Below are 13,243 nucleotides of genomic sequence, written 5' to 3'. Positions count from 1 at the left end.
CATCCTGCAACAATACAGACCTGGATAAGTATGTTGGTACCCTGAAGACGGGTACACACTATGCGATCCCTTGCGCAAAATATTGTTCTGATGCATTATGGGTTATGGGTCTTCTAACAGGATAATCACCCAAATCACACAGTTAAAAGCAGCCAAGAATGGATAATAAAAAAACATTGGACTATTCTGAAGTGGTCTTCTATGAGCCCTGATCTGAATCCCATTGAACATCAATTGGAAGAGCTGACACATGAAGCCTGTAGAAGGCGTCCATCATACCTGAGACAGCTATAGCAGGTTTCTCAGAGTAGGCCAAACTAACTGCTGACAGGTGCAGATGTCTCATTGAGAGGTACAGAAATCACTTGATTGTTGCGATTGCTTCTAAAGGTTGTGCCTCTTAGGTTAAGGGTCCCATCATATTTGTCCATACTATTTCATTTGTTTTATTATTTAAAATATTCTGTTAAATCGTAAATCAAATGCAAAGTCTGGAATAAATAATGGAATAAACAATTATGCAATTACTTTTATCACTTTCAAGCAGGGACGGACAGAGGCTAAAATTCCCCCCTGGTTTCCGTGATAAAGTCAGTTTGTTCTAGCACTCCCGCCTACTGATAGAACTTCATCTATTGCCCTCCATGTAGCATAATACTGTATTTCTTCTGTACAAGTTATATTATTTGCATGATGTGGCCTTTGATGTTTGACAATTTGTGCAGGTAAAATTTCTGATATTAGACATTATCTATACATACTGCCGATTTTGCTCAATCTTTACTTCTGTGTATGTTGTAGCTGAAATAGAGGCTGTCGATGTGAAGCCACTCATAAAACTTTTGAAACATTCGTCCCTTCGCTGGCCGGTGCTAGAATCTAACATTGGGAGTGAAGGAAAGTGGTCAGAGAAAAAGTTTAATTTTCTTCAGACTCTCTCAGAGCTACGGGGACAGTACAGTGCTTCAGTTTTTCTGCGTGTCTTCGTGGCAACAGATGACAAGATGTCCAAAAACTTTATATTAACGGTAAGGATTTTATTATCTATAAAATATTTATTTATTTTCATATTTGCTTGACAAACTGCAATTATTTCTTGTAGACGGGTCAGAATAAATATATGGCCACTGGTATACTATTACTGAAATATGTGGTTATGGTTTGGAACAAATTTTTCTGAGGGCCACGGTGGTGTTCGGTGATGAGTGGTGACTGACGACAATGTGACTGTCTTTAATTCCGCGTGCATGCACAGGATCCGAGAATTATCATTGGACTTGGATCTGGGAGTCTGATGACGTTATCCTGGTAGTGGGCAATGGCGGGATTATACAGGAAGTCCCACGTTGTGATTGGAGGTGGATGCATTTAGGGTTACATTCCCCTCCTCCTTTACTAATGGAATGGAGCATATATATCCTTACTGGGCATTATGCTGGTTACCTTCCTGATGAAGTCCAGCAGATATGCATAAAGACAAACCGCATTGAGAAGAACTGGCGGGACCTCTAGCCTCTGTATACAGAGAACTGGAACAGTTCCCAATCAAAGTAAATTCCTATGGTCTGGGAAGGAATGTAAACAATTTTTAAAACATCATATTTGCCTACCAGCCCGATTCGGCCAGGAGCCTCCCGAAAATCGGGTGCCTCCCCTGGCCCCCTGGAAAGGCAGCTGACATCACCTCCTCCCCCCCCCCGCGGTTATAAGAGAAACCTCTGCAGCGTGGGAGGATATTTATATTTGGTAATATTATTAGATTTTAAACACAGAGGATAGTTTTTGATCACTGGGCATTTTACATTGGCATCTGACTGATCCTCTTTGTGAGTTTGCAGTGGCACTTTTTTTTGGTTGGACAAAAATAAAACTCAAAGACAGTTCGGTGTCTAAAAACTGTCACACTGTAGATGAGAGCAACAATAATATCCCACAGCGGTGGCACTTGTACTAACAAAAGAAACCGGAGGCAAATATATATATGAATGAATGATATGGGTATATGAGCGCTGGTGTGGAATTGTGTAGAAAAAATATAAATATAGTAACTAAACAATATAGGTAAATATAAGTATAAAATAAAAAATAATATAAATAAAAATAAAAAGGGAGGAGGGAGCAGAAGGGAGGGGGTAAAGAAAAGGAATGGCATAAAAGGTAATGGAGATAATGTTTATAGTCTTAATAGACTAATTGGAGGTGTGCCAGTTCTGTAACTATCCCAATATGGGTCCGCTGTTGTACAATCCTAGTACCACCTAACCTACCCTATCTACCTTGGCGTTGACTTCAGCTACGGACTCCCGTCTGAGCCGCGACCACGTGACATGCGGGGCTGGTGCCGCTTCATGACGTATGATGCCGGGGGATGCTTAGTGGACTGGTAGCGGTAGTTGCTGCATTGTTCACTGGGCACTTCCTCCGGCTCTCCTTTATCAACGATGGGGGATGGTGTCTCTATGGACTATTTATAGGGTAAACTTTATTAAGAAAAAAGGGTTAAAACCGGATACCCTGTCCCGGAAGTTGCGGGAAAAAGGAGGCAAACACATGTTTTTTGTTCCTGTACTGGACTCCATATTAGTTTATGTCAAAAGAATGGGAAAGTAAAGTATGAATTGGAGAACAGTGAATAAAGGTGAATAAATGGGAGTAAAGTACAGTATGAATGGGAGAACAGTGAATAAAGGAGGGGAAGGGGAGAGCAAAAGGTTGATATTAAAAAATGAGTGAATATAAAAAAAAAAATAATGAACGATTAATAAATCATAAAAAGTATGAGAAAAATAATATGTATAAAATGTAAATATAATATATATAAAAACAATTGTAAATATTATTATAGCAACCAATCAGCTTATAACTGCCATTTATCTAGCACAGTTCTTTGTTATGACATAAGCTGATTGGTTGCTTTAAGAAACTTTATCTCCCTCCAAGACTTGATACATCTCCACCTTTATCCTGTATTGTTTTGTTTTACTTTAAATATTATAAGTTATACTATGCAATGAATGGCCTTGAGCAGGGGCATCTTTAGAGAGGAGGGGGCCCGTGTGCACACAGGCCCCCTCTTCTCTAAAGATTCTGTTCACAAGTACAGAACACTGTGGTAGCTGGGAATATCACCAGCACTGGTGTAACAGGAAGGTATTTACACTCACAGGGGCCAGTAGAATATGGTCTGAAGAACCAGTCTTTCCTAACAGCTGCACCCGAGAGTCCGATTGAGAGAAAGAGAGAGCCCAGGGGATGGTGCTGCTGCACAAATTTGCCTGGGTAACTGGCCCTAAAGCCATAAGAGAAGCAGCACAAGAAGATACATGTATGAACAATGTGGGACTGATACAGTGGTGAATGCAAGTCAATGTTTCAATAATTTTCACTTGATGTGGAAAGAGTAAAACTGGGTGGGGACTGGGTGTTCGCGCGTAGGCAAAGTTTAGCGAGGGTGTGTCAATGGAATTGCAAGCTATACAGAATTCTATACAGAGTGCCTGTTGTTAGACTGATCTTTTGCACCAGGCATAAGGCAATCAGGAATATTGGTAGGTGCAGTGCAGTTGTATAGATGTGTACAAATGGGTGAATATCTGTATTTTTTTCTGTGCAAGCAATGCGGTGCGTATAGTTACAGTCAACTTGCATTGATCTCTACATCAACCCCTGTATTATTTGCAAATTTTATGTAAGCGCATTTTTTAGTTGTTATTATTATTGATTACCACATTTTCCAGTGATATGCATTTTATCAGTCTAGTAGTATGTTATTAGAGAAATGATTAAAGAATTTTAAAAAAATTCTCTTGTTCATAGTTTGACCAAGCATCCCTGTCATTACCATCTTATGAGGACTACTTTGATAACAGCACTGCTGCACAAAGAGTAAGTATTATTATATTGATCAATGTTCAATTTGAGTCCTCCTGAAATAGATATGTGCCCCAGACTTGATGACTATGCCAGTTGAATTAGTGAAATATTCTAAAATTTAGTTTCACACATTAAACTGTTTTGAACATAAAGGAGGACATTTAGGGGTATATTTACTAAAGTACGGGTTTTTACAAGTGGAAATTACTTAACATTTATCTATAACCTTTCAGAAGATATTAGCTAGAATCAGATTGGTTGCTATGGGCAACATCTCCACTTCTAAAAACCCGCACTTTAGTAAATATACCCCTTAGAGTTGGATGCATTTAAGCACTGAAGTTACATAGAGTGTTAAAAAACGCTTTCTTGCATTTATATGTTAAATCAGATTAATGTCAAGATGTGGCCATGTAAAAAGAAAAATAGCATTTGTACCAGATGTACATCAGGCATGCAATTGTGTTCTGCTGACAGCCATTGTCAAGACATGTGTGATGTGTATGACAAAGGGTTAATTTAAATAAAGTCACAGGGCCTGTCTAATATAATTAACACCTCCCTTCAGTTTTACCTTCCACTCCAATACTGCCACCACTAACATATGATTACAAAGTTAACAAGTTAACAGTTATTTCCTTGTACTGTACCCGACTTACTGTATATCCCACTAAAAAACAAAATTAACAAGTTATTGTAAACAAAAGAATCCCCTGTATTTCAGTTTTGTAGTGTTTACAATAACTAAGATATCTAGCATAGGAATTATTTGATAACACAAAGACAGACCATTATAAAACTGATTTTAATATGACAAAAATTGTCACAATTCTTTATGCATTAAAAAGATTACAAAAAGACACACAGAGTTATATAATGCAAAACAGTTTTGTTAAATAAAAAGTAGGAATACAAAAGTAGAAAAAGTTATATCATTTCTTATACACACTGCCTGGGCAAGCTGAAATATGGAACAGTTCTTCAATAGTAAATTTGATTTGATCTCATGAAAAGGAACAATTTTTATTCAAATATCAACAATTTTTAATCACTTTTATTTTAAGTATGTTTCTCAAGCACTGTGACCCTCATTCTCTGTGAGGCTACTAGAAGAGGCCTGCAGTTATGCTTGTTGGGGTTTATGACAACTTTTAGTTTCAGCTACACAATTTTATTACTGAATTTTTAAAAATTTTATATTTTTGTACAAGACTATAGCGGAATATAACAATGCATACAATTAACAGTATAAATGTACACAGAAATGCATAATGCACATAAGGATAGATTATAAATTTTTTGTGATAAAAGTTAATTTCTATTGCTTCTGAAGGATGTTGGCCTTCTAGTTGACATAATTGATGGACCACATGTCTTAGATTATAAAAATGTACAGTGGACATCTTACATTTAAATTATGACACAATATTATTTTGATGTTTACATTTCTTGTATGATACATACAAGGATAAAGCGACCACACGAAGAGGGCAATTTGATTGCAGACTATGGGCCTGATTCAGACTTGGGAATAGAGTGAGATATCTCTCTAAACTGATCATCTTGGTGAAACCATGCTGCACTGCAGGTGGGGCAGATTTAAAAACTGACATCTAAATTGTAGAGTAATAATAAAGCTGTGCAGTATTTGTGGCCTACATGCAAAAGCAGCCAGTATTTAGCCCATATGTAAAAAAATGTATGTATTTACACCCCTTGCATTGCAATATGGTTTGTTCAGGTTCACAGTTGAGAGAGATATCTCACTCTATTCCCAACTCTGAATCAGGCCCTATGTTCCCATAAAACATCCCGCGATGTTCAGCTGCAGACATTTACACCTATAGCAGTAGCTCAACCTTACACTTTTAGCGGCGCAACTCTATGAGGTTCGAGGAAACACTGGGGATGTTGATGGCAGGGCTGTAATGAGAGCGGTGTGGCCAGTGCCACTACACAGAGGGCCTGGTTCAGAGATGATGCAATGCCGATATTTTTGTAGAACAAGCGCAATTGTTTGCTATAGCGCTTGCTTGAATGCATTGTGATTACTTTCATACACAGGAACCACTTGCAAGGTGAGAGACAGGTAGTCAGCATTTCAGGGTGGTAACGGGAAGGGTGGTTAGAAAAATGGAGACGTGTCTGACATTTGAATACCATTTCATGGGCATGCATAAATTAGCCATTGCGTTCTCCAACACAGCATAACACATCTCTGTGTGTCAGGAGAGCTGCAGTGTTTGTGGTTGGTAAGAATTGCCTTACATGCTGCGTGACTGCCTGCTGTGTGTCAATGGTACCGATGTTTATGCTGTTGGACGTCATCGGAAAGATACAAAAAGGCAGCAGTGGGCAACCATGTGCTCGACTGTGCATTGGAAGGCTTTAGTACATTTTAGCAACTGCGAACCGTGAGAGAATGCAATTACGTTTGCATTAATATTAGGGGTGTGCACCGGCCACTTTTCGTGTTTTGTGTTTTGGTTTTGGATCTGGATCTTTCTTCGTGTTTTGGATCTGGATTGGTTTTGCCAAAACCACCCTTCCGTGTTTTGGGTTCTGGGTTTTGTGTTTTGGATCTGTATTTTTTTTTTAAAAAAGCATAAAAACAGCTAAAATCACAGAATTTGTGGGTTTTTCTGCTCCTATGCTATTATTAACCTCAATAACCACCTTAATTTCCACTCATTTACAGTCTATTCTGAACACCTCACACCTCACAATAGTGTTTTTATGTCCAAAAGGTTGCACTGAGGTAGCTGGATGACTATGCTAAGCGATACGAGTGGGCGGCACAAACACGTGGCCCATCTAGGAGTGGCACTGCAGTGGCAGACAGGATGGCAGTTTGAAAAACTAGGCCCCAAACTGTACATAATGCAAATGCAAAGAAAAAAAAGAGGTGCAAGATGGACACTTTAATAAACCAATCATTTCAGCGCCAGGGTCTGCCACACGACTGTGGCTGAAATGATTGGTTCGTTTGGGCCCTCACAAAACAAGCTGGCAATTAATCTGTCCCTGCACAAACTGGCTCTACGGAGGCAAGATGTCGTCCTCATCCTCCTCATCCACCGATTCCTCACCCTCTTCAGTGTTGTGTACATCCTCATCCTCACAGAGTATTAACTCGTCCCCGCTGGAATCCACCACCACAGGTCTCTCTGTACGTTCTGGAGGCTGGTCTCCCTGGAAGAGTTGATAATTCATTTTTATGAACATCATCTTCTCCATATTTTGTGGAAGCAACCTCCTACGCCTTTCGCTGACAAGGTTCCCGGCTGCACTAAACACTCTTTCGGAGTACACACTGGAGGGGGGCAACTCAGGTAAAATAGAGCCAGTTTGTACAGGGGCCTCCAAATTGCCTCTTTTTCCTGCCAGTACAGGTACGGACTGTCTGACATGCCTACTTGGATGCTGTCACCGATGTAATCCTCCACCATTCTGTCAATGGTGACAGTATCATATGCAGTGACAGTAGACATGTCAGAAATTGTTACCAGGTCCTTCAGTCCGGACCAGATGTCCAAACTTGGTCCTGCCTGCCCTGCATCACCGCCAGCGGGTTGCTTAGGATACCTAAGTTTTTTCCTGGCAGCCCCAGTTGCGGGAGAAAATGAAGAAGGAGTTGTTGACGTGTCACGTTCCGCTTCAGCTGACAGTGTTTTCACCAGCAGGTCTTTGCACCTCTGCAGGCTTGTGTTGGCCGGAAAGAGAGACACCACATAGGCTTTAAACCTAGGATCGAGCACGGTGGCCAAAATGTAGTGGTCTGATTTCAACAGATTGACAACCCTGGAATCCTGGCAAAGCGAATGAAGGGCTTCATCCACAAGTCCCACATGCCAAGCGGAATCGCTCCGTCTTAGCTCCTCCTTCACTTTCTCCAGCTGCTTCTGCAAAAGCCTGATGAGGGGAATGACCTGACTCAAGCTGGCAGTGTCTGAACTGACTTCACGTGTGGCAAGTTCGAAGGGCTGGTGAACCTTGCACAACACGGAAATCATTCTCCACTGCGCTTGAGTCAGGTGCATACCCCTTCCTTTGCCTATGTCATAGGTGGATGTATAGGCTTTAATGGCCTTTTGCTGCTCCTCCATCCTCTGAAGCATATAGAGGGTTGAGTTCCACCGCGTCACAACCTCTTGCTTCAGGTGATGGTGGGGCAGGTTCAAGAGTGCTTGCTGGCGCTCCAGTCTTCGGCATGCAGTCGCTGAATGGCGAAAGTGGGCAGAAATTTTTTGGGCCACCCAAAGCGTCTCCTGCACGCCCCTGTCGCTTTTCAGAAAATTCTGCACCACCAAGTTTATTGTGTGAGCAAAACATGGGACGTGCTGTAATTTGCCCAGATGTAATGCCCGCACAATATTGGTGGCGTTGTCAGATATCACAAATCCCCAGGAGAGTCTAAGTGGGGTAAGCCACTGGGCGATGATTTCCCTCAGTTTCTCTAAGAGGTTGTCGGCGGTGTGCCTCTTACTGAAACAGCGTAGCCTGCCTTGGAACGAGCTGGCGTTTCTGAGATGCTGCTACTGGTGACGCTGCTGCTGTTGCTGCGTAAGGTGATACATCTACCCAGTGGGCTGTCACAGTCATATAGTCCTTAGTCTGCCCTGTTCCACTTGTCCACATGTCCGTGGTTAAGTGGACATTGGGTACAACGGCATTTTTCAGGACACGGAGGACACTTTTTCTGATGTTTCTGTACAGTCTCGGTATCGCCTGCCTAGTGAAGTGGAATCTAGACGGGATTTGGAACTGGGGACACACTACCTCCATCAATTGTCTAAATCCCACTGCACTAATGGCGGATACCGGACGCACGTCTAACACCAACATAGCAGTCAAGGCCTCAGTTATACGTTTTGCTTCAGGATGACTGCTGTCGTACTTCATCCTCCTCGCTAAGGACTGTTGGAGGGTTAATTGTTTAGTAAAAGTAGTGGTGTTCCTACTTCCTCTCTGGGATGATGAACGACTCCCAGCAGCAGCAACAGCAGCAGCGGCTGCAGTAGGCGTAGCAATGCAGGATCCTCCGGAGGAATCCCGGATAGGAGAGTCAGTCATGCCAGTGACATGGCCTGCAGGACTACTTCCAATCCTGACTAAGGAGGAAATTGACGAGGAGGGAGTTGACGGTGTGGTTTGCAGGCGCTTGGATACAACAGGACAACGGGATTTAGGTGTCCCTGGACTGCTTACGGTCTTAGCCAAAGTTTCTGAACTTGACAGTAACTTTTTATGAACGCGCTGCATGTGCCGTATAAGGGAGGATGTTCCTAGGTGGTTAACGTCCCTACCCCTACTTATTTCACCTTTACATATGGTACATATGGCAAGACAGTTGTTGTCCGGATTTGGATAGAAATATTGCCAGACCAAAGATGTGGAATGTTTGGTCCTCTGCCCAGGTATGACCGTGATGGGCTTTTTCATCCCACGGACAACAACTGTCTCCCTCGGAGCCTGATTTAAACAAACCACATCACCATCAGAATCCTCCTCGCCAACTTCCTCCTCAGCGCCAGCTACACCAGTATCCTCATCCTGTTGTACTTCAACAGTGACTGTGGGTGCTCCTTTCAGCACTTGCAGGGAGCTTGCAAATGGTGGAAAGAGCCACCTCTTCCCGTCCAGTGCTGGGAAGGTCAGGCATCGCAACCACCACCCCACTTGGACTCTCCTTGGGGAGCTGTGATATCTTCTTAGAATGCACAGTTCTTTGCTGTGCTTTTGGCAGCTTAACTCGTTTGATTGTTTTAGTGGGAGGAGGGCTTCCATCGTCATGTGAAGCTGAACCACTAGTCATGAACATAGGGAAAGACCTTAGCCATTCCTTGCCACTCCGTGTCGTAAATGGCATATTGGCAAGTTTACGTTTCTCTTCAGATGATTTAAATGTTTTTTTCAAGGTCATTTTCCTGAACTTTGTCATTTGGGATTGTATGTGCCCTCTACTATGACATTTGGCATCGGCCTTGGCAGACGACGTTGATGGCATGTTATCGTCTATATCATGACTAGTGGCAGCAGATTCAGCACTAGGAGGAAGTGGTTCTTGATCTTTCCCTATTTTATTTTTATCGGAGAAAGTTTAGTCCTCCATTTATGTTATATTGATATATACGTGCGGCTAAGGCGCACACAAACACAGAAAATAATTTGTTATTTTTGTTGGAGACTAGTGCACTTCGTGGGTTACACCACCCTTTAAGAAATAAGCTAGCCGGCCCTTTATTTATGGGACACAGGCGCATGCTTGGCACTACTTTGTTGATGCACGTGCGGCTACTGCGCACACAATTCACAAACACAAAAAAATATTTTTTTTTATTTTGTTTGGAGTGCCCTTTGAGGGTTACAGCACTCTTTAGCGGTCAAGCCAGCCGGCCCTTTACCTATGGAACACAGGCGCACGCTTGGCACTGCTCCTTTGTTGATGCACGTGCAGCCACAGTGCACACAATTCACAAACACAGAAAAAATATTTTTTTTTTTTGCACTTGGGGGGGAGCACCCATGATGGACAGAGCACCCCCTGGACAACACTACAGCACCCCTTTAGGACTGGGACACTGGAGTGGACACAGCCCCTATGGACAACTGACTGCACAACACAGTCCAGCCAGCCCCTATGGACTTTGAAGGAGTGGACACAGCCCCTATGGACAACAGCAGCACAGCGCAGCACAACACTACACTACACTGCACTGCACTACACTACACTACACTACACAGCCCAGCCAGCCCTAACTCCCACCCTCCCTCTTCACTGTCCACAGCCGAGTGAGAAAATGGCGCCGACACGGGTACCTTATATAGGATCCAAAACCCGCGAGACCCGGAAGGCGGGATGATGACGTTTTGCCTCGATTTCAGATCCGAGTCAGGCGGGAAAAGTCGAGCCGGACTCGGATCGGCCTCGAATCGGGGGGGCTCGGGAGGGTTCGGATTTCAGAAATCCGAACCCGCTCACCCCTAATTAATATCCGTCTCTCAATCAGGCCCAGAGTATGGTATACCCAAGGTGTGGAACCAGCAACACTAATCTCTATTTGTCAGACACCCATTCCAATGAATATTATTTGTGGTGTGCCCAGCTCCTTCTCTGCACTCCCGAGGTCCGCCTCCTAGCTTCTGTCATGATGTCACAATGCCAAGCGAGGAGCCATTGGGCGCAGGGCAGCTTCATTCAGTCACAATGAGCTCATAGATTGGATGCCTGTCATTTTCCCGACGCCGGGAGAAAGGCGCCCAGCATCCCGATCGAAGGGATGCCGGGCACCGCGAGCGGACAGCCACGGGGGGGGAGGGTTAGGTTTAGCTGGAGGGGGACTTAGGGTTAGGCACCCCCCCCAGGAGGGTTAGGCTATGGGGAGGTAGGGTTAGGCACCCCCGGGGGGAACTTAGGGTTAGGCACCCCCTTGGGGACTTAGGTTTAGGCAGCGGGGAAGGGGGGGGTTAGGGTTAGGCACTTACAGGGAGGATTAGGGTTAGGCACTTGGGGGGGAGGTTAGGGTTAGGCACCCCTAAGGAGGGTTAGAGTTAGGGGGGTTAGGTTAGTATATACTTACCTGAGGACGATCGGGATTTCCAGCGCTGTCGGGCTGCCGCTGCCGGGAATCGAACCGCCGGCCAGTGAGAGAGTGTTTCAGAGAAGGGAGAATTGTGGGCTGTGGTGTAGGCTAAGTGTGTTATTCTGAGCTATAGCTTGCTCTTTTGAGATGTTAAAAAAAGTCACATATTCCACACCACGGTGAGAAGTTAACAGTGGATTATCGACTGATATATACAATATATACTATATTGGAGTACAGGGGAGATACAGTCTGTATATGGGTGTACTGGAGAATATACAGGCTGTGTATGGGATACAGGGGAGATGCAGGCTGCATGTGGGAGTTCAGGGTGGATGCAGGCTGTATATGGGAAACAGGGGAGATGCAGGCTGTATATAGGGATTAGGGGAATACAGTAATGCTGTGGATGAAGATGTGGATGAAGGAGGAGTGATATAAGTGTTTCCTGTTCTAGGGTGTATATGGGAGTTCATGGGGGAGATGCAGGCTGTATATGGGGTACAGGGGGGATGCAGGCTGTATTTGGGGTACAGGGGGGATACAGGCTGTGTATAGGGATTAGGGCAGTGTTGGCTAACCTTGACACTCCAGCTGTTGTGGAACTATATATCCCAGCATGCCCTGCCACAGTTTTAGCATGCCCTGATAGCAAAACTGTAGCAGTGCATGCTGGGTTATGTAGTTCCATAACAGCTGGAGTGTCAAAGTTAGCCAACACTGGATTAGGGGAATACAGTAATGCTGTGGATGAAGGTGTGGATGGAGGAGGAGTGATATCAGTGTTTCCTGTTCTAGGCTGTATATGGGAGTACAGGGGGGAGATGCAGGCTGTGTATGGGGTACAGGGGGGATACAGGCTGTATATTGGGATTAGGGTGGGGAGAGCCTGGGGCAGCCCAGCATCTCCAGGATTGCTGGCCACGGCCCCAGAGTGATGAAAATGGGGGCGTGCTACAAGGCCACTCCCCTTCTCTATGAGACAACACCCCTTTTTCAGGACTAATGCTCTCTTTGGCCCAGGGCATCAAAATGTTTACTTACGGCTTTGGTTGCTGGTCTTAATGTTCTGGAAAGGAACATTGTTATTGAACAGCTAATTTAATCGCCCCTTAAGTCTCCTACATATAACATTCCTGCTTGGGGATAGGACATGGGCATAGCAGAGTGGTAGGAGACAGCAACTGGGGAGACAAGATAGTTGTTCTTCTTCCACACTCACTTTCACTACCAACACCACAGTCCCAGCAGCACTCACCTTCACTCCCCCTAAACCACATTCACTACAGCAGCACCCAGTCACACACTCTCCTCCCCCTTCCTTCACTTTCAACACTCCAGCATAACCCAGTCTTCTTTCCCCGCATTCATTCCAACACCCCAGCAGCACCCAAACACACACTCTCCCCCTCGCATTCACTGCCAACACTACAGTAGCACCCAGACACACACATTATCCACCTGTATTCACTACTAAAACCTTAGCAGCACCCAGACACCCACTATTTCTCCCCCTTTATTGACTACCAGTACCCCAAAAGAAGCACAGAGACACACTCTTCCCCAATTAACTACGAACACCCCTGCATACAAAAACTACCTGTTGCTATGTAAAATGCAACAATACTACTCCCTTAGCACAACCAATAAAGCAGCCCTAGGTGGAAAAACGTGGGTACCTTATACCCTTATAGTAAATAATCATGTAAAATAAATGTGGCGCTAAATCTTACACATAATAAACAGAGAAAAAGAAAAAAAAAACTTTACTTCTCTTGCAGACTGTA

At 44.0% G+C, this 13,243-nt stretch overlaps 1 protein-coding gene across 2 annotated transcripts in view; it reads left to right on the top strand.

The window, feature by feature from the left end:
- The window catches only part of PHEX (phosphate regulating endopeptidase X-linked), a 265,370-nt gene that overhangs the window by 80,208 nt on the left and 171,919 nt on the right, over positions 1-13,243 (top strand). For both annotated transcript variants that reach the window (XM_088451595.1, XM_088451597.1), the window contains 2 exons: positions 802-1,028; positions 3,817-3,885. In XM_088451595.1, the coding sequence (XP_088307721.1) occupies positions 802-1,028; positions 3,817-3,885 (296 nt within the window). The remainder of the gene's footprint in view (positions 1-801; positions 1,029-3,816; positions 3,886-13,243) is intronic.

Source organism: Taudactylus pleione, unplaced genomic scaffold (genome assembly GCF_031769625.1).
Source record: "Taudactylus pleione unplaced genomic scaffold, aTauple2 ptg000026l, whole genome shotgun sequence".
NCBI lineage: Eukaryota > Metazoa > Chordata > Amphibia > Anura > Myobatrachidae > Taudactylus > Taudactylus pleione.
The sequence above is the reverse complement of the archived record's forward strand: the minus strand, read 5'-3'. Positions and strand labels throughout refer to the sequence as shown.